At 35.2% G+C, this 23,172-nt stretch overlaps 1 protein-coding gene across 1 annotated transcript in view; it reads left to right on the forward strand.

The window, feature by feature from the left end:
* The window catches only part of LRP1B (LDL receptor related protein 1B), a 1,749,164-nt gene that overhangs the window by 1,485,562 nt on the left and 240,430 nt on the right, over window positions 1-23,172 (forward strand). The window contains exon 59 of the mRNA XM_064287257.1: window positions 4,290-4,489. Within this exon, the coding sequence (XP_064143327.1) occupies window positions 4,290-4,489 (200 nt within the window). The remainder of the gene's footprint in view (window positions 1-4,289; window positions 4,490-23,172) is intronic.

Below are 23,172 nucleotides of genomic sequence, written 5' to 3' on the forward strand. Positions count from 1 at the left end.
TTGTTCAAATACACGTGTGATAAAGAAAAAAAATCTTGTAGACTACAATGGGCTAAAACCCATTTTCCCAAAGTGTGTTCCCTGACGCAGTAGTCCTGTGAACTTCTTTGTTGGTGTGTGCTGTTGAGTCCATTCTGACTCACAGTGAATCTATAGGACAGAGTACAACTGCCCAAAAGGTTTCCTATGCTGAAATCTTTGCCGGAGCATATTGCAAGGTCTTTTCTCCTGAGGAGGTGCTGGTGGATTTGAACCAACAACCTTTTGGTTAGCAGCCAACAGCTTAACTATTGAGCCATGAGGGCTCCTTGTGAACTGCTGTAAGAAAATATAATGCCGTTACTCACAACTATGTGTTAAAAAAATAAGTACTATAGCTCCATCTTTGAGAATCACAATGTCAGTTAGCATATTAAAGGATCTGAGAATTCCTACAAGAGATAATAAGAGGATGATCTTATAACCAATTTTGAGAATTGTGAACTAACACCAATTGGGAAGAATTTGTGGAGAACAGAGGGGCAATGTTAATTATGTCTGAATGAAAAAGATCTATAAATGAAGAGGCAGGAGGAAGGCACATGATTTGATAAAACCACAGAAGTATGTTAGGACTACAGAAGTGAAAATGTGAAACTATAAGTATTACTCTGACTAGAGCTGAATTTCATACATTTGAGCAGTGGGGAGTAACGTGGAGAAGTGTACTTGGGCCCCATAATGAAAGACTCAGATGTCAGGCAGAGGATTTCAGAGTAGGAAATCTTAACAGTCTTACTGAGAAGGGTGCAGCAGATGCTGATCTCCATGAAATATCCTCTTTCTCTTTTTCTGATTATTTTGGTTCAAGATGATAAGACTAGCCAAATGAAAAAGTTGAGAATACAGATGACATTTTAGAATTGCAGTTATACAGAGGTCAGGCCATATAAAAATGATGATTTAGTTAATGACTTCAAAACTATCATCCATATCCAGTCATTTACTCTATTTTTGTTGATAGCATTTAATGGAAGAAGATCAACTTTGTTGTTGTTAGTTACCATCGAATTGGCTCTAATTAAGTGCAAGGACTTGCAGAGTAAATGGCTAAACAGATACACGTAAATGCTCTTTAATTAAACCAATTTGTATAGGACCTTTTTAATGTTTCAGAAATTATTGAAATACTGTTCTTATTTGCCTATACACGATTATTAAAAGCATGACATATGGTTGTATAGAAGCACAAATAACTTTGGTCATATCTAACGTATGTGAAAGAAGCTGACATAATCATATCACATTTATTAGAAAAAAATTGATATGCCAGTGTTCTCAAAATTCAGCAGCCAGTAAAGCTGGGGAAATGTTTTAACTTCTTCTTTTTTTTTTTTTTTTAATTTTTATTGTGCTTTAAGTGAAAGTTTACAAATGAAGTCAGTCTCTCACGCAAAAACCCATATACACCCTGCTACATACTCCCAATTATTTTCCCCCTAATGAGATAGACCACTCTCTCCCTCCACTCTCTCTTTTCCTATCCATTCTGCAAGGTTCTAACTCCCTCTACCCTCTCATCTCCCCTCCAGACAGGAGATGCCAACATAGTCTCAAGTGCCCACCTGATCCAAGAAGCTCACTCCTCACCAGTATCCCTCTCCATCCCATTGTCCAGTCCAATTCCCATCTGAAGAGTTAGCTTTGGGAATGGTTCCTGTCCTGGGCCAACAGAAGGTCTGGGGGCAATGACCACCGGGGTCCTTCTAGTCTCAGGCAGGCCATTAAGTCTGGTCTTTTTATGAGAATTTGGGGTCTGCATCCCACTGCCCTCCTGCTCCCTCAGGGGTTCTCTGTTGTGTTCCCTGTCAGGGCAGTCATCGGTTGTAGCTGGGCACCATCTAGTTCCTCAGGTCTCAGGCTGATGTAGTTTCTGCTTTATGTGGCCCTTTCTGTCTCTTGGGCTTGTAATTACCTTGTGTCCTTGGTGTTCTTCATCCTCCTTTGCTCCAGGTGGATTGAGATGAATTGATGCATCTTAGTTTAGATGGCCGCTTGCTAGCGTTTAAGACCACAAAATGGGATGCAGAATGTTTTCTTAATAGATTTTATTATGCCAATTGACTTAGATGTCCCCTGAAACCATGGTCCCCAGACCCCTGCCCCCGCTATGCTGGCCTTTGAAGCATTCAGTTTATTCTGGAAACTTCTTTGCTTTTGGTTTAGTTCAATTGTGCTGACCTCGTCTGTATTGTGTGTTGTCTTTCCCTTCACCTAAAGTAGTTTGTTTTAACTTATTTCTATAAGATAAATTTTTTCATTTTTCTTCTTTCTGATCCAGTTTCTTCCTTTTTATCCATATTGCTATTATCTCTAGAATAAGCAGATATGTGCTCCTCCATAAATTTACAAGAAAGGAATGGATTACATGTTTTTCTAGAAGACATATTTTACTACCATATGTTTGCGTCTCAAAAAAAAAAAAATACTAGTTAATAATTCAAGATTTAAATAAACAGAACACCCAGATTTTGAAGGGCATGACATATATCACTACTGAAGATTTGGTATTTTTCAAATTATGTTCAAGTATTGGATAGTAACTCCAGTATGGCCCTATGTGAGACTAACTGTGACATTGTAAGGCTAGAGTGTGCTTTAAGTTTTGACTCTCAAAACCCACTTTGAGTCTCTGCTCAAAACAGTCTTCATTTTGCTTAATTCTTCTCAGAGATATATTTCTCCATTTAAATACCACAATTTAATGATATTTCTGCTAGCAAAGGCTGTTTTCCATTATCTTTATAATCCATCGTCCACTGCCTTTTTCCACACCCAAAAGTGATAGTCAACACAAACATGCAAACACATTTCTTACAATGCTTATTTACGTTAGTCCTGTATTTGGTAAGTGGCTTTTACTGAAAACCTTTTACTTTAGAGTGTGGTTAAAATACCTGAACATGATTATTTCATTCAGAATTTATAAGAAAAACATTTTTTAAGGAACATTTTAAATTTTAATTGAATATATCCATTTTAAAACCATATAGAATAATTTCCTTACTGTGTTCTTTTGATTATACATCTTTCAAATCTTAAGGATTAATTGCTATGGATCCTTTCCTTAGCAAAAAGGAAGGACGAAATATAGGAAAACTAAATTTCAATTTTAGAGTTAGAATGTGAAATAATATTTAAGATCCTCTAACCCAAATCTTTTGGGAGAAATATGTGTCAATCTGCTTCCATAAAGATTAAAAAAGATTATAGCCTTGGAAATCTCATGGGGCAGTTCTACTCTGTCCTATGGGGTGGGTCATTATGAATGGGAGCTGACTCAATGGCAACAATGGGTTTAACCAAAATCTTGAATTATATTGATAAGAAAATGTATCCAAGAAAATAAAGTGCCTTTCCCTACTTGAGAAAAAAAAAAAATGGTTTAAATTAAATGAAGATAAATTCCTAAGTAATCTCTATCACTTATACTTTATTTTTATTTTATGGGGTGCAATATATATATTTAATTCAAACGAATTAACTTTAGTATCAATATTTCTTTCTTCGTTTTACTGTTTTTTTTTTTCCCTCACTGTCTGAAATGTTCTACTCTTGAACATCCAATAAAATGATTTAAATCCGTGTTCTCCAATTGAACTTTCTGTGATGATGGAAATGTGTCATATCAGCATTGTCCTATAATAGCCACATGTGACTATTTGAACACTTGAAATGTAGCTAGTTTAACTAAGAAACAATTCTGTTTATTAAGTTTCATCTGATTTGCAATAATTTAAATTTGAAGAGTCACAATTAACTAGTGCTACCATATTGAACAATGCATATTTAAACAAATAAAATATACTCCTTCATAATACATTTTGAATAATTCATAGGTAAAAAGCAAAAAGAAAATGATATATATGTTGATAGTGTTATTGCTCCAACATTATAGATGCTCTTTTAAGGCTTACATCTTTTAGTTTGGGGCATCTATAATTTGGTAAGACCTGTAGAAATATTATATAGTATATATATTTTTTGGGGGGGTTTATATATATATATATACAGGTTTATACACTAAAAGGAAACATGTTTAAAATTATGTGGATATTCCACATTTGTTTATAGTGCAGGTTTAATTAAAAATCTTAGAGATGTTTACACTGAAGCATAATTCTTTGAAGGTACCATTCGGAAAGTTTTCAGGAATTAATTTGGGAACAGCTGAGCAAATGATTGAAATATTGTCTGATATGTTGCTCTGCATGTCTGTAAACAAAATGGCTACTGATTTTCTTTCCTAGGTATTTGTACTGGATTGACTGTTGTGAGTTTCCTCACATTGGACGTGTTGGAATGGACGGAACCAATCAAAGTGTTGTCATAGAAACCAAGATTTCTAGACCTATGGCCCTTACAATAGATTATGTCAACCATAGACTCTACTGGGCTGATGAAAATCACATTGAATTCAGCAACATGGATGGTTCTCATAGACACAAAGGTTGGTCCAGTAGCACGAATTATTCAGTATTTTACCAATGCATAAAATTTGGAAAAAACATATAAATATGTATATTTTATATACTTTCATAAAACACATTTCTTAAAGTTACATTATTGGTCTCCTTTATAACAATATTAGTAAACTAGAATAGATATATTTATTCAGAAATTATATAATTCATACATAAAAATAATTTTGATACTGTCAATGTTTTCTTTAATTGTAGTTTTCTACATAGTGTTTCTATAATAAGTAACTGGTAGCTTTATAAGTTAATATATACATGTGTCCTAACTGAAATAGGAGTATATTTGTGTTTAAAGGTGAGATTGTCACTTCAATCTGCTAGGATTTGTTCATGTTTTCTTAAAAAAAAAAAAAAAGTCTAAAAGTATAGAGCTTTATGGACAGCAGAGTAATATTATTTAAAATTTTTTAATTATACTATGTATTGCTGCCTAATCAGCAATAGCAACAAAAGTTAATGTGAAAATAACTTTCAAAGTAGAATCACTTCCAGAAGATAATTTGAATGTGAATGAAGATAAAAGTCTATATTTTATTGTCCTATATGGATAACTCTCAGTAGATTAAAAAACTGTAAGTCCAAAACAAATTAAAGAAGAAATTGGATATGAAGGGGTGTAACACTAGAATTAGGGATGAGAGAAGCCTTAAAAGGGGGTAAAAGCATAGAATGAGAGAATCAGTAAGGGGAATAGAGAAGGTCATAATAGAGAAGGAAAGGGACAGAGAAAGATGGCAGAGAGATAACAAAAATCACAAGCAATTCAGATGAACTCTCAAATTATTTTAGATGCAAGTTTCCTTGTAAGGATTAGATTTTTTTTTTTTCCCTGAGAAGAAGAAAATGTTTTTTTACTCATCTTTAGTACCTAATGTTACCTTTGTTATCAGATGTTTTCATGTTCAAATATCTCTAAAAGTACAAGTTTCACAGAGAGATCCCAAAAAAAGCCAACGTGTTAGTGTGGCTTAGTTTATCAGACTGCTTCATGCCCCGGCAGTAAGATTAGAACAAAACCCCTGGAGAAGAGGTGGTAAGGAGGGGGGATTTTGGTGTCAGGTGGTGCCCGCAAATGTACGCAGGTACGGGGTCCTGAGGAAGATCTTTGGACAGCCACTAGGCAGAACGAAGACACTGAGTTAAAGAAAAAGGAGGTGAAAGGCACTGAGGTCACACTACTTCATAGATTTACCTAAGTCCCTCTCGATTTATGTTTAAATAAATATGTCCTCCTAACTTAAGTGCTGACAGGGAGCTTTTGCAAACGTAAGAACAGGTGAAGTAAGGCAAGTATAGTTGGCTGAGTCACTTATTTAGGTGTTGGCATTCCAATTGTGGAGATAAAGAAACACATCAGGATGGAGTTTCAGTGAAGAATTATTTAAAGATCACTTTAGGATTTTAATTACAGCAAAAGTAATGTAGACAAATCAAAATCGCAGCTCTCAGCAGTTATATCTCTCCCAAAGAATCGATAATGAAATGTTCTACAACAATCTTGGACGATATGCAGGTAGTCCCTGGGTTACAAATGAGATCCTTTCCTAAGTCTGTCTTTAAGTCAAATTTATAAGTAAGTCAGAACAGTTACATACAGTTCTTATTTAGCATCAGTTAGTCAAATATTTGTCCTAGTCAAATATTCGTCTTAGTATATAGTATATATTTTACCTTTCTATGCATATAAAGTGGAAATCCTGGTGGTGTAGTGGTTAAGTGCTACCGCTGCTAACCAAAGGATTGACAGTTCAAATCCACCAGGTGGTCCTTGGAAACTCTATGGGGCAGTTCTACTCTGTCCTATAGGGTCGCTAGGAGTCGGAATCGACTCAACGGCACTGGATATGCATATAAAACAATTAAGAAACACTTCCAAACTGCTCAATGTTTTCATGAGTGTCAGAAAGTAGTGCATGAGTTCATTATTTAACTAAATTTTTTAATGTGATAGGCTTTATGGCAGTCTGTTCTTATGTAAGAGTTGTTTGTAAGTCAAATGTTCGTAACCCGGGACTGCCTGTAATTGAAAGTTTTACTGTGGCATTCAGCATTTTCCACCATGTAACCACGAACCTGTCCATTTTTAACATCTATATAAAGTGCTAGGTTGTTGTGAATGTACTACTTTGTGCTAAAATTTCACTGTAAAATAAAAATTATACAATATTTGGTTTGGAAGGTAGATATTAAAATACATATTGCAGTATCAAATACTTGCCTGTTTTTCATTTGAGCCTTTGGTGTTTTAATAACCAAACTTGTAGTTAAACAATGTTAAATCTAATAGAACTGTTGAGTCCATCCCCTACGTTTTGTTACAAAAGTTATATCAGATACGTGGGTGACTAATGCTTTGAAAGATTTCATACAAAATTAAACACAAAGAAAGTGTCTTTCAATCATGATACTGATGACTTTGGGTACAGGAACATATACAGCTGAAAGAAATGATACTAAATCCATTAATGAGAAAAAATTTGGCTAAAAGATATTCTAGTATGATGTTATTAAAATTTTTATATTTGATTTTGAAAATTCCTTGTGGCTGTAGTGAGCAGAAAAGGAAAGTGAAAGAGTTGCTGCCTTCAGGAATATTTTCCCCTGAAAGCTTTCTAAGAAAGACTAATGCAAAATTCATTAAGTGCCTTATCAGGCATCTGCCAACAGCTGAATGCAAGCCAATAATTACCTGGTAGTTACTAATGAGCTACTAAGTGTGGTAAGTCTGTGTTATGCCAACTCCACAGTCAATAAAAGAAAGAATCATTCATTTTCCATGTTTTTAAAGAGGAATCGAATTATTCTACTCACTGCCTTTGCCCCATAGACAGAGTGTTGTGGTATCCTAGCCACATATTTGGAACCAGAAAAATGAAACATTTTATATTCAATAATAATTTTCATATTAGTTAAGTCTAGCTTTTTTTCCCTCCCTACTAGACAAATGTTATTGTTATCATTTATTTTCTTTATTGAAGCTGAGGCCAGAGCTCATCAAAAAGATGGGGCATGCCAGTTATGAAAAAATAATTTCAGAATATGAAGGGCATATGGGAAATATCAGAATAATGGCTCTTTTCTATAATCCAAAATACTAACATTGAAAGAAATTAACCCTTGACTAGGAATTTACAGGTAAAAAAGTTATTTTTGTCCTTCAAAAACATATTTTCCTTTAAATTACGTAGTAATTCCATAAATGAAGCATTATACTTGTTAAGCCCAAGAACCTATGAGGGGTCCTATACCCTAAACAATAGATCAGACTAACTTCAAGGTGCCTGTGATTTGCAATTTACTTAAAAATTTCCATCTGTCTTTCTCTGCTACCTCTTCTACACCATGTCCAAACACTATACTGTAAAATTTAAAAAAATACATAAATAATAATAACCTCAATTTGCTAATTTAGGAACAGTTAGATTCAATCTTAGCCACATGAACCTCTTCCTAATTCCTGTGTCTACTATTGTAGTTGTTTTTACTATAAAAATAATATAATAATATGATATACTATAATAATATAACAGAATATTACGCATGCAACTAGATGACAGGGTCAGATAATTTATTTAAAATTACATCTGCATTGATTCTTTTTTTTTTTTAATTTCTCCATTTTCTTCTTCCCTTTTAGGTCTACCCATTCATTCATTCATTCATTCAAGGAACGTGTACTGACTCCTCACTCTGTGCCATGTGTTATGATAGCCCATTGAGTTATAAAGATGAATAAGACACATCCTGTCTTCAAAACACAATGTACAGTGAGGTTAGAGGTATATGCAAAATAATGTAAAAATACAGACAGGAGTAGCAAGATCTTTACTGAAGAGAGGGGATCTTTGAGCAGTCTGGCAGATTTAGCGGAAACTTTTTTTTTTTCCTTCATATGGAAAAATGTAGGAAGGGTTCTTCATAAGGAGGTAACAGTATGTGCAAAGTTATAAAAGAGTCTTAAAACAGCATGTGAGCCTACAGAATTTGTCTATGACTAGAAATTATATAAGAGGCAGGTAAAGACACTAGATGAACTAGGGCAAGTTAGGGCCACATCGTAACAGAATTTGTATGCTAAGCAATTTGGAATTTATCCTGTAGTTCATAAAAACCCATTGATAATGTTTAGTTGAGAGAATGTTATTATTAGATTTAACTATAGCATGGAAAATAGAAGACCCTGGAAGGGCAAGCAATTTGGGCACTGTTAATGTATTTTAGGAGAAAATGCTTAAAGTGATTATAGCTATGCAATGGGGATAAGGTGAGATCTTTAAGCTTAAAGTAGCAGAAATATTGATGGTCAAGTTTTAAATACATAAGCAAATGGTTTATATTATTATGCAATTATCCAATGGAAAACAATTCACATTTTTCGAGGACTTCTTAGTTTCACATGTCTTTTTTTTGAAAGGGTTAAAAAGTTCTGAACTAAGCATAACCTAGGGATTCAAGGAACATCTCTAAATTTCAAAGCTCTATTTTGATAAGAGATACATTACTTTGTGTGGAAAGGTCAGCATAATAGGCATTCTAAGGGTGCAGTTAGGCCTCTACTGTAATGCTGGAGCCCTGGTAGCACAGTAGTTAAGCATTCAGCTGCTAACCAAAAGGTCTGCAGTTAGAATCCACCAGCCACTCCTTGGAAACTTTATGGGGTAGTTCTGTTCTGTTCTATAGGCTTGTCATGAATCAGAATCAACTCAACCACAACGGGTTTGGTTTTGGTTTGGATTCAGTGGTTTAGTGCTTGGCTGCTAAATTGGCAGTTGGAACCTATCCAGCAACTCAGTGAGAGAAAGACCCGATAATCTATTCCCGTAAGGATTGTTGTTGTTGTTTGCCGCTGAGTCAATTCTGACTCACAGCAACCCCACTCACAGAGTAGGACTGCCCCATAGGTTTTCTAGGCTATAATCTTTATGGGAGAAGATCACCAGGTCTTTCTCCCAGGGAGCCACGGGTGGGTTTGAATAGCTGAACTTCCAGTTACCAGCCAAGCACTTAACTATTGTCCATAAAGATTACAACCTAGAAAACTTTATGAGGATTTACTCTGTCATGTGGGATCACTATGAGTCGAAAATTATCTCCAAGGCACCTAAGGACAACAATTGTGTCTTTCCCTATAAAGCATTTCAGAACACCTGACAATTTAATAAAAAGTTTGCAAATGAGTAAACCTCTCTCCTTATACTTTCTCCTGAAGGATAAATGGATTGAAGAGAGACTGGTAAATTCGAGGAGTCTCTTGATTGAGGTGTTCAGTTTCTACACTTATTTATGTATTTATAAAAAACAGAATGATTCTAAATATATGAAGAATAATATTCTCCTTGTAGGTCTGTATATTTGAGGCTAATTTCCCATCACCCCCAATTCACAACCTTCCTAAGAGGAGAATTTTAGACTTTGATTTTCAGTAAGAAGTGATAAACGTTTCTTGTAGTACAGACCTTAAAGTGAAAGGATTTTTTTCCAGACTGGAAGATACATCCTTTTAGGATCATAAAAGAAGCTTGGAGAATCTAAATATAAGGGGTAGAATGGGGTAATGCTAACTAGATGTTTCTATCCCACACAAGGTAAGTATTTTTCCTGGGCCTCTGTTACCTCATGTATAGAGTGATAGGCTTTGGAAAAAATGACATCAAAGGAGAATTGATGATCTAAAATTCTAGGCTTCCAGTTAGGTTGATCAAACAGCCCCCTCAGAATATTTGCTGAATCCTGAAATTTTTAACTCAGATTAGTATTCTTCATTTTAATCCTGAGGTGTTGAAAAATCTCTAATAGTCAAATACTTCCCCAGTTAACCTTGATGAAAATCTCAAGTTGCCAATGCAACCCCCAGTTCTCCCTAACTTCGTATTATCTCAAAGGTTATTAGCATCACTTCAACTCTAGTTTTTTAACTTCACCAAATCATTAACGGGGAGAAAACCTATATTCTTGAACGTTATATGAGTTGTTTTACATATATTATTTAATTTAATATTACTTGGCTTTCATGGGAATCTTTCTTAGCTTGCTACTGAGGTTGACAAGAACTGGAGTCATCCTCTTAAAACTCATACTTTAATTGGGAGCCTACTATGTTCGAGGAACTGTGCTTTATTCAATGCCATCCCTTTTAAACATTCCACAAACCAGTACCAAAGCGGGGGGCGGGGGGAACCTGTTGCCATCAAGTCGATTCTGACTTATAGCAACCCTACAGGATAGAGTAGAACTGCCCCACAGGGTTTCCAAGGAGCTAACCTTTTGATTAGCAGCTGTAGCTGTTAACTACTGTGTCACCAGGGTCCCCATAAGCCAGAACTATGTAACAAATATCATTGAAGATTTTTTTTTCCAGGAAAATACATTAAAAAAGACTAAGTAATATATCCAAAGTCGCATAGCTAATAATCAGCAGAACCAGAATTTGAACCCAGATCTGCCTACTTCCAGTCTATGTTCTTTTTATTCTGCATACAGCCTCCTTGTATTTGAACAGATAAAGACTGAAGATTTGGTGTCTACTTTTTATAGCATCTAATAGTAACAGTTACAACATAATGCACACTTTTACAAATAAAGGTGTATCCATACCCAAATTCCTTCAGATTGATTTAAATAGTGGACATAAGTAAATTACATAATATATAAGAAACAAACAAACACCTAAACCACCAGAACACAGTAACTATAAAAGAAAATGCATGTCTCATGGGGTCCAAATATGTATATTTAATTGTCGGTGTTTGGAGAAGTGAAGAAATAAAAATGTTACTTATGAATATATATTCTGCTTTAGGGGCAGGGGTCAGAAGATCACAGTTTCAGGGGACATCTAGGTCAATTCGCATAACGAAGCTTATTAAGAAAATGTTCTGCATCCCACCTTGGTGAGTGGTGTCTGGGGTCTTAAAAGCTAGCAAGCAGCTATCTAAGGTGCATCAATTGGTCCCAAACCACCTGGAGAGAAGGAGAATAAGGAACACCAAAGACACAAGGAAAATATTAGCCCAAGAGACAGAAAGGTCACATAAACTAAAGACTCCATCAGCCTGAGACCAGAAGAACTAGATGGCGCCCAGCTGTCACCAATGACCTTCCTGACAGAGAACACAAGAGAGTGTCCCTGACAGAGCAGGGAAAATTGGGGTGCAGACCTCAAATTCTAGTAAACAGATGAGACTTAATGGTCTGACTGAGACTGGAGGAACCCTGGAAGACATGGTCCTGGGACTCTCCGTTAACCCGGAACTAAAACCGTTCCTGAGGCCAACTCTTCAAACAAAGATTAGACTGGACTGTAAAGTGCATACTTCTTAGTGCAAGCAGATATACGAAACTAAATGAGTAGCTCCTGTCCGGAGGCTAGATGAGAAGACAGAGGGGGAAAGGAGCTGGTTAGATGAACATGAGAAATCTGGAGTGAAAAGGAGGAGTGTGCTATCACATTATAGAGAGAGCAACCAGGGTCACATAACAACGTGTGAATAAATTTTTGTATTAGAAGCTAACTTGAGCTGTAAGCTTTCACTTACACAGATACATACTAATATATATATATGTATATATATATATATATATATACATATATCCTGCTGTAGTGGAACGGTTGATGCTACTGTTTGATCTTTCCAAACTAACTACATTCCCTGCATATAGGAGAACTTTTAAATGTTATTTAAAACTTCATATCACAGAATTCCTGAAATTTGACCACAGTAAAGATCATTTGTCATTAATTTTATGCATTACAAAAAGTACAAAAAAAAAGCCTACTATAAAACACAAATTACAAATATCCCCCAAGAAAAATTTCAGCAATAACTTTCAATATACACCTTCACTTAGAGGTTTCTGTTTTCCATTTAATGAAAAGAAAATTAAATAACAGAAAATGCTACGGAGACCAAAATCTCATTCTAACTACTTGAATCAAAGTATATAAATTCTGACTTAGTTTTTCTCAACCTCTTTTAGTTGTACCACTGAGCTTGCGTGACATCAGGCAGTTAGTTTCTTGACAAAGAAAAGCTGAAAATACTGTGTGAACAGTTGTAATAAAAGGATAAGCTCAGAAAAAATCATGCTTAACCTTGAATTTTTTAATTTATTTGTTCTAGTAATTTTTTTTCTTTAGAAAACTCTTCTGTGTATCACAAAATGATTTAACCTTGTATTAAATCAGTTGGTCATGTACGTTTTTTATCCAGCATACTGGAAAAATATGTGCTCATAGCTGCTAATTTATCTGGAGAGGAATAGTTGAGTATGATTCTATAGTTTTTCAGTGAATTGTCTTTTATTTTGTGGACAAGTTGTTTAAAATTTCATGCAATTATGTTGACTATGGCTCTTCATTTAAGCAATAACTGTTTCTAAACCCCTAGATCTGAAGATCTCATATTGAAGTGTCAATGTTATATTCCAATTCTATTGTTCACTTATTACCCTGGGAAACCACTTTGTATTGTGAAGGGCAGTTTTGTGTTTAGATTTAAAAATCTAAGTCATAACTCATCCAGTGATAGCATAGTTAATTAATGTTGGAAAAATAATTCAGATATCAGCATGCCACTGGTGAACCAGCATAAAGCATATTTATTTCTTTCCCCCCCGAGGAAGAAAAGCCCCTGAAAAAACAAAGGGAATATTTTGTGCTCATATGTTCTGAAACCCAATAGCTGTTATATTTGGTTCTTTAGAAAATTTAAATATTCACTAAAGACCACCTAAAGAAAAAGAGGAAAGTTAAAAAAATCCCACCTCTCAAAAAAAAAAAAAAGAAAATCCACAATATTCTAGTGTGTTTTTTTCTGGGTAAATATTTCCTTTTACTCCTTTTGAAAAAAGAATTTAAAAAAAATGCCTATCATTCACAGTCCATTACAAACAGTAGATTTCATAGGCTATTTTATGCCAATGGTATTGACGTGCTGCTGTTTACAATGCAATAAAAGTTAATGGAAAGAAGCAAAATACAATTCAGTTACTACAGAAATTTTCCTGAACCAGTAAAATAAATTAAAACAAACAGCTATTTCTAAAAAGTCTGAGAAAGTCTCTGTCAATCATGCATTTCAGTTCTATTCCTTGAGTAGAACATGTTACATAAAACAGCATATATTTTTTAAATTGGTTATAATTTTGCCAATGTCATGTATATTCCATGTTTCCTTTTAAATACTAAAGTTTTAATTATTACTCTAGAATGAGTTTTTAGCCACTTTCAACAACTTATCCAACCCAAATATAAAGCAGTGTAGTATGCAGAAATGATGAGTAGATTGAGAATCAGTAGGCTTGGCTCAAATCCAGGTTACTCTAATTTAGGCAAGTTGCTTTACCAAGCCAGTTATTATTCAATGTTCTTTTCTGTAAAATAAAGGATTTCTATTCAATCAAGACTAGATTTGATGCATAGACCAAAGACCAGACAAGTTGTGGAATGACATCAAGGACATCATGTATCAAGAAAGCAAGAGGTCATTAAATAGACAGGAAAGAAAAGAAATACCAAGTTAGATATCAGAAGAGACTCTGAAACTTGCTCTTGAACATAGAGTAACTAAAGCAAATGGAAGAAATGATGAAGTAAAAGGGTTGCAAGGAAGAGTTCAAAGGGCAGCTCGAGAAGACAAAGTAAAGAATTATAATGAAATGTGCAAAGACCTGGACTTAGAAAACCAGAAGGGAAGGATGTGCTTGGCATTTCTCAAGCTGAAAGAACTGAAGAAAAAATTCAAGCCTTGAGCTGAAATATTGTAGGATATTAAATGATGCAGGAAGCATCAAAATAAGATGGAAGGAATACACAGAGTTACTGTAACAGAAATAATTGGTCAATATTCAACCATTTCAGGATATAACATATGATCAAGAACCAGCGATACTGAAGGAAGAGGTCCAAGCTGCACCGAAGACATTGACAAAAAACAAGGCTCCAGGAAATGACAGAATGCTGGTTGAGATGTTTCAAAAAATGGATGCAGCGCTAGAAGTGATCAGTTGTCTATGCCAAGAAATTTGCCAGAGAGCTACCTGGCCAATCCACTGGAAGAGATCCATATTTATGCCTATTCCAAAGAAAGGCGATCCAACAGAATGTGGAAATTATCAAACAATATCATACGCAAGTAAAATTTTGCTGAATATCATTCAAAAGCAGTTGCAGTTGCATCGACAGGGAACATCCAGAAATTCAAGCCAGATTCAGAAGAGGACATGGAATGAGGGACATCATTGCTGATGTCAGATGGATCCTGGCTAGAAAGCAGAGAATACCAGAAGATGTTTACCTGTGTTCTATTGGGTATACAAAGTCATTCAACTGTGTGGATCATAACAAACTATGGATAATATTGTGAAGAATGAGAATTTCAGAACACTTAATTGTGCTCATGAAGAACCTGTCTATAGACCAACAGGCAGTCATTCAAACAGAACAAGTGGATTCTGAGTGGTTTAAAGTCAGAAAAGGTGTGTGTCAGGATTGTATCCTTTCACTGTACTTATTCAATCTGTATGCTGAGTAAATAATCTAAGAAGGGGTACTATACGAAGAATGTGACATCAGGATTGAAGGAAGTCTCATTGACAATCTGTGATATGCATACGATATGCAGCAAGCAACCTTACTTGCTGAAAGTAAGGAGGAATTGGGGCACTTACTGATGAAGATCAAAGACTACAGCCTTCGGTATGGATTGCACCTCAACATAAAGAAAACAAAAATCTCACAACTGGACCAATAAACAACATCATGATAAATGGAGAAAATATTGAAGCTGTCAAGGAGTTCCTTTCACTTAGGTCTACAATCACTACCCATAGAAGAAACAGTCAAGAATTCAAATGATATATTGCATTGGGGAAATTTTGCTGCAAATGACTTCTTTAAAGTGTTAAAAAGCAACGGTGTCACTTTGAGAAGTAAAGTGCACATGACCCAACCCATGGTGTTTTCAATTGCCTCATATGCATTCAAAAGCTGAACAATGAATGAGGAAGACTGAAGAAGAATTGATGCCTTTGAATTATGGTATTGGCAAAGAATATTGAATATACCATGGACTGCTAGAAAATGAACAAATAAGTCTTGGAAGAGGTACAGCCAGAATGCTTCTTAGAAGCAAGAATGGGGAGACTTCGTCTCACACCCTTTGGACATGATAACAGGAGGGACCAGTCCCTGGAGAATGACATCATGCTTGCTAAAGTAAAGGATCAGTGAAAAAGAGGAAGACCCATAATGAGGTAAATTGGCACAGTGGCTGAAACAATGGCCTCAAGCATAAAAAAAAAAAAAAAAAATATGAAGATGGGACAGGACTGGGCAGTGTTTCATTCTGTTGTACATAGGGTAGCTATGTATCAGGACTGACTGGACAACACCTAACAACAACATTCAATCTACGATATTCTAATATGCCTTGACAGGAAGTTGTTTGAGGTTGGAACTGGCAGAAAAGGCTTATTCTATCAATTCCCACACTTACCTCTTCTCATTCCTAGGACAACCCAGAACATATCTGAAAAGGCTTTTAATATGTTACACTTCTTTCTGTTTTTACTCTACACACATATTTATAATTGCAGGCATGTAGGAAGAGAAGACAACAAATTCATGTAAATAGCTCTACTTCATCTCCTTCCTAGAGGCAAGTGCTTATTAAAATTGTAGCCTTTATTAGTACTCTCTGACAGACATAGTCCTAATGAATTTGTGTTTGGAATATTGTAATTCTTACATTTAGTATGTAATAGCCAGGCTCAGCAAACACATTTCCAAGTCTCTGAGAAGTCTTATATCACCAACAGAAAGACTCAGAAGGCTTCCAAGCAATAGGAATATACCCTTATCAATTGCATGAAGTAATATTAGTCTGTTTATTTCACAGATTAAAGAGCAGTGTTGTCATCATGGGAAGATTTTCCTAGACACAGTCTAGTGTTCAAAATGAATGTACTATATGTGCAGTATTAATAGGAAAACTCACTTTAGATGTTAAATACTGAAATGGCCACATTTAACCCTATGTTATGAATAATTTAGAAATATATAGGTCATAGATGGGGAAAGGTTGAATTTTATTAAACCTAAGAGTCTAAATTATATACAGAGTAAATTACATATTATGTGAGGTGAGAATGTGGAGAAAAGGAGGCAAGAAATACTAGAAAAGAACAGGCAAATGATGTCCTCATCCTCTTAATGGCTTTAACTAAAGAACATCCATATTTCTATAATTTCCCATCATGCATTATGTTCATTTCAAAATAGTTATACACTTAAGGGATCCAGTGTAAACACTGCATTAATGAGGGGCATAGCTTATCCCATGTATCTTTAGTTTGGACTTTTGATCAGTGTCAATACCCAACAGTTTTGTATAATAGGCTCCCAGATACTATCAGCTTACATCTGCTGTGTACTATGACATATGCTGAATACAAGAGCGGTATTTTTCATCCCTATCAAAGTTCCACTGGTGAATGCACTTTTTGAAGAAACATTGCATTTTTCTTTTAATGCGCAAAAAATAAATTTTGAATATTCCATCATAGTATTTGGAAATGCTGGCTATCCCTAGTGCTCTGCCATTTCTTAATATTTTTATTCATTGTAAATCGTGGATTTCCTATCCATTTGCTTGGAATTTTACTTGTAATACTCTTTTGTTACCATTAAGTAGGGTTGCATTAAAGAGAAGGCAAGAAAATTGTTTGTGGAGGAAAACAACAGATGGAATACTTTGTAGCCGGTTGCAGATGATTCAGAGGAAATAATAATAATAAAGATTCTGTAAACAATAACACTGAAGGAGATGCATAGTTATTGACAAAGGACAAATGTCCTTGGTCCCAAGGTTATATAAAGCACACTCTTTTTGGTGGGGCGATTATAACTAAAGCTGCTGGCTCCACAGTAATTCTCTGGGGGTTAATACACTGTAGCCATTTTTCCACCCACCCACTCTTTTCTGTTGCTTTTATATACTAGAAACCATCATCCACCTACTCACCAGCTACTGTCATAAATCTTTTAGTTCCTGTGACATGTTAGTTTAGTCTCTTCCAAAATCTAATTTTATCGTCTGATTACCAGCCTACACAGTTTTGAAGCCTTTGTTCCATTTTACCTTCACCTCATTTTTTCAATGCAAATTGTTTTCCTTTATTTCATCTCTTCCTTTTTAGTTTTCATGCTCTGCTTGTTTAGTTTATGATCTATCTTTTCCACATACCTTGTTGTACTCTGCACGCTTCTAGAAAGAAATTAGGGAAAATCGTTAGAGTCAGAGTCTTTCAGCTAAGAGGATTACTGAGTGTCCTAATCCTCTTCGGAAGATATATGGTAGTTTAGTAGGTTGAACAGTCTTCAACATTATGACTAGGCAATGTGTGTCCCATTTTTTTTTTTTTTTTTTGGTCAGGAGAGATCTGTAAGATGGGAAAACACGTTAATTAGAGAGAGTTCTAGTTATTCTACATTTTCCTCTCTGACCTGCTCCATATGCTAAAAGGCTGATTTATGTGGACTACGTCTCCTGGGGAACTGCCAGAAATTCAAGCTTGATTCAGAAGAAGGTGTGGAACAGGGGATATCATTGCTGATGTCAGATGGATCCTGGCTGAAAGCAGAGAATATCAGAAAGATGTTTACCTGTGTTTTATTGATTATGCAAAGGCATTCAACTGTGTGGATCATAACAAATTATGGATAACATTGCAGAAAATGGGAATCCCAGAACACTTAATTGTGCTCATAAGGACATGTATACAGACCAGGAGGCAGTTTTTTGAGCAGAACAAGGGGATATGTGTGGTTGAAAGTTAGAAAAGGTGTGTGTCAGTGTTGTATACTAAAGGGTCAGTAGTTCGAATCCATCAGGCTCTCCTTGGAAACTCTATGGGGCAGTTCTACTCTGTCCTATAGGGTCGCTATGAGTCAAAATCTACTCGACGGCACTGGGTGGGTTTTCAGAGTTGTATGCTTTCATCATACTCATTCAATCTGTATGCTGAGCAAATAATCCGAGAAGCTGGACTATATGAAGAAGAATGGGGTATCAGGATTGAAAGAATACTCATTAATAACCCGTGATATGCAGATGACACATCCTTACTTGCTGAAAGCGAAGAGGACTTGAAGCACTTAATGATGAAGATCAAAGACTACAGCAGTCAGTATGGAATACATCTCAATGGAAAGAAAACAAAAATCCTCACAACTGGACCAATGAGCAACATCATGAAAAATGGAGAAAAGATTGAAGTTGTTAAGAGTTTCATTTTACTTGGATCCACAATCAATGCCCATGGAAGCAGCAGTCAAGAAATCTAATGACTCATTGCATTTGGGCAAATCTGCCGCAAAAATTCTCTTTAAGTGTTAAAAAGCAAAGATGTCACTTTAAAGCCTAAGGTGCGTGTGGCCCAAACCATGGTGTTTTCATTCACCTCATGTGCATGTGAAAGCAGGACAGTGAATAAAGAATACTGAAGAAGAATTGATGCTTTTGAATTATGGTGTTGGCAAAGAATATTGAGTATACCATGGACTGCCAAAAGAACGAACAAACCTGTCTTGGAAGAAGTACAGTCAGAATGATCCTTAGAAGCAAAGATGGTGAGACTTCATCTACTGTACTTTGGACATGTTTTCAGGAGAGACCAGTCCCTGAAGAAGGGTATCATGCTTGATAAAGTAGACAGTCAGCGAAAAAGAGGAAGATCCTCAACAAGATGGATTGACATAGTGGCTGCAACAATGGGCTTAAGCACAACAATGATTATGAGGGTGGTACAGGACCAGACAATATTTTGTTCTGTTGTACATAGGGTTGCTATGAGTCAAAATCGACTTGATGGCACCTAACAACAACGACATCTCCCAGATTCTTTTGTCATCTGGTTTTAGGTTGGTTTTAGTCCACAAGAAACATTGGCAGGGTATTAAATGGTGAAGTGAGGGTGGGAGGTGTTAGAATACTTACACCTTCCCTCTCCTTCCATGTGTGACCACAGTGGTTTAGTCTGAAGTTCCTCCACCTATGGCCACTTCTCTTGTTCAGTGACTTTTCGTTTAAGCTACTGCTAACGGGGCTAGGAAAAAAACAATCATTGGTTCCCTTATCCCTGCCCACACTTCTGTAAATAACTCCTTTATTAAACTGTCTTCAATTTTCATTTAAATTTTGTTCTCTGCTTCCTGCAAAAACCCTGACTAATGCAGAAGGAAAAAAAGATGTATTAAAAGCAAGGAGAAAAATTAGTCATTTTGCAAAATTTCAGGTGTGAGGGAATGAGCAGCTTTATTTGTTGTAATGTCATTAAGAATTTAAAAAATGGGAAAGCTTTAAATTACATTAAAGAGAAAGAGATGATTGTGTTTAATGTTTGAGCTGAAATGCTTGTTAACTTTAATGTTTCAGGAGCTTAAACTCCTAAACATAATCATAGAGTGAGGACCACCTTGACCTTAATGGGCCACTCATATTTCCTTTGAAACAACATATTAAATTCTTCATAACTCAAATAATCAAATAATACTAAAGCCAAATTCTCTATCAATAATTTGAATTTCTTCATAAAAAAATTCTTACTGGAGTTGGTTGTTTGATTATTACTAAAGCCTTTAGAGTCATTTTTGAGAAATAATAAATTACAGGGATTTTTGAGTATAAAGTAATGTTTCAAAATGATATTTAGACCCTTAAAGTAAATCTATGAGGAGATATAAGGGGAGAAATTAGAGCATCACCAGTGAAATTTCTATCTAAGGACTAACCCACTCAATAAAGCCATTTCGAGTCTGCCAGTATACCACTGCTATGTCCTACCCATAACACCAACTAAGAGATTTTAAAGCAACAAAAGATAAGTGTTGTGTTATTGGTGCATTTTATCCTGAAGTATCTAAACTAGATTGGTCTGAAATATAAAGTGATATTATCCAGGAATATACTTGTTTAGCATAATAAATGGTATACAAAAAATGAATAATCAAGGGTATTGTAATAGAATATCTCTAGCTGTGAGGCAATAGTTAAGCTGAAAGCATACTCTGGATTGCCACCTTTACCATTTATCATAATTACTAAGAGACTTAGCAGGATAGCATCCAACTTGACTCAAAGGGAAACACTTCACAAAGGAGTATTTCTTTGATGTGTTTTTTCCAAATATCAGCTCCTTTCTTCTGAAAGATATAGTTTATGGGACAGACATTGGGAGCCTAGTGCTTGAGTGGAAAGCTGGAAACAGTGAAATAAGTAATGCTGGTCTACAGAATAGAGACCTAACTACAGTCAGCAGCTTTAAAATAGGCTTTAAATATATAATAAGTACTTGTTAAACAACAGCCCACACAGCAATTTTGTTTGTTCCCTCTTTTTTTTTTTTTTATGTCTACTGAATACCTGCAAACGAAAGGCTTCTCAAATTTATTTTTCACATTTCTCTTTTAAGTAAGCAATGAAATTTCATGTATGACAACTGGTCATGTTATTTTTAGCTTAAGAAGGATATATTTTATCATTTTAAGAAAATATTGACTAATTTTCACTAAACTCAATCACATCTCAGTACTAGTGAGAGTCTATTGAATGTTCCTCTCCTACCACCACATTCTATGTTTATTTTTTGTTGGCTCCACTGACTACTAAATTACATTACAATTAAATTATATTCCCTGTTGTCCTGATATGTACACTATGCCAAGAATATTTACCCATGATATGCTAGGGAAAGTAAATAGCAAAAATAAACTTTTTTTTATTCCTCATTGAATGAAGATAGTTTCTTGTACATGTGTCTCCCAAGAAGATATCCTAGTGCTAAAGTATATGACATTTTGACTCAGAACATTTTCTTATTTAATCTGAATGTGCTAAACTCTATTCTACTGTTGCAGCAGATTGGGTTGAACTTTCCATATGTAGATGGAAAAACACAACATTAATTTATTTGGACTTACCATTGTAGCTGTTAATATAGGACAGTTTTTCCCCCATAGAAGTTTAAGCAGATAGTCAATCAACTCTTGCCAAAGAGATTTAGATTCCAAATAGGAGCTTGAAACATGCAATTATGTTATGAGTTCAATCCCCTAATATCAGTATGTAAAGGGTTTTGTTTGTTTGTTCATTGCTTTTTTTTGTTTTGTTTTGTTTGGTCTGAATTGGCAATGCTTGTGATATTAAGGGAGTTCTGGAGGTTCAGAGCTTAAGAGCTCAAATGCTAATCAAAAGGTCAGCAGTTCAAATCTACCAGCTTCTCCTTTGAAAACTTATGGGGTAGTTGTACTCTTTCTACAGGGTTGCTATGAGTCAGAATTGACTCCATAGCAACGGTTTGGTGGCATTAAGGGAATCTGTCACCATCTCTTAGAAGAGTAGCTTGTTGGAGCTGACATAGTGTTAGATATATGAAGCTATATGTGCCCTTGTTAGCACAAGTTGGTGTTTTCACTTTGTTCATTTTCTCTGGTGATTGTGTATGATACCTTTCAGGAAGTAAGTACATTTGCTAAATGTGCAGGCTTAGAGTGGGCTTATAAAGCTACTAGTAGCAATCAATGCCAATGTCAAACAAAGAATTGAATGAAGCAGATGGTCACTTTGGGCAAATGGACTAATTGTCTTCATTTTGATCTGACATTTCTACAATCTGTGTACTCAACTATGTACCATCACTTCTTCTGAAACAAAAGTTTGTCTATTAAAGAAGAGTTCACCTTAAATTCATGGTGATTATTCAATTCCAAAATGTTTCTGATGGGCAATCACTATAAGGTTAAAGGTAGCAAAGTTGTCCAGTGCTTAAATTGTCCCATGTCTGGAAATTATATATAGTGCAATTGTAGTCAAGTAATTAAATAAACTAACATTTATGGAACTTATGGAATTAGTCTTACTGGTTTATTTACTCTACTAACTGGCTTTCTTAAAGGCAGTGCTAATATGGTAGAAAAGAAGACTTTGATTCAAATACACAGTACCTTCATTTATTAGAGGTTCCCCTTCCTTCTTTTGTCAAGTTATTTAATTTCCAGATGTTAGTTTCTTTACCAACAAAGTGAGCGCTACTACTGAAAAACAGAGTTGTTAAGAGTGCAAATAAAGTAGATATCTTAGTGGAGAGTTCCTCAGTCTTGGAACTATTGACCTTTTGGATCTGATAATTCTTCCTTGTGGGGCAACTTCACCCTCAACCCCCATTCTACTGAGAATCACTGGCTTAGTGCCACTGGATATGCTTAATAAATGACAGCTATAATTACTTATGAATAGGTAAAAACACTGTGCTTGCTTCGAAATAATAATAGGGAAATTCTTACAATAACTTTTTGCTTGAAAGTTAATTAAATCTTGGTGGATTGAGTTTTTTTTTTTTTTAAGGGATTATTGACTTTTTAAGTCCCTATTTAATGGTACAGTTTCTTCATTTGCATCCAAAGACATCTGAATTGAATGTTTCTGGGACTTTTAATTCTTTCTGCAAATTTATATTATGAAAATTTCTAAACCAGCGCAAAGTCAAAAGAATGTTATAATGGCTGCCTTTTACCAAAATTCACCCAGATGTTAATATTTTGCCAAATTTGTTTTATCTTCCTGAAATAAGATAGCCAAGGGGGAGGGTGGGAATA

This window comes from Loxodonta africana, chromosome 6, assembly GCF_030014295.1.
Source record: "Loxodonta africana isolate mLoxAfr1 chromosome 6, mLoxAfr1.hap2, whole genome shotgun sequence".
In the NCBI taxonomy this organism is placed as follows: domain Eukaryota; kingdom Metazoa; phylum Chordata; class Mammalia; order Proboscidea; family Elephantidae; genus Loxodonta; species Loxodonta africana.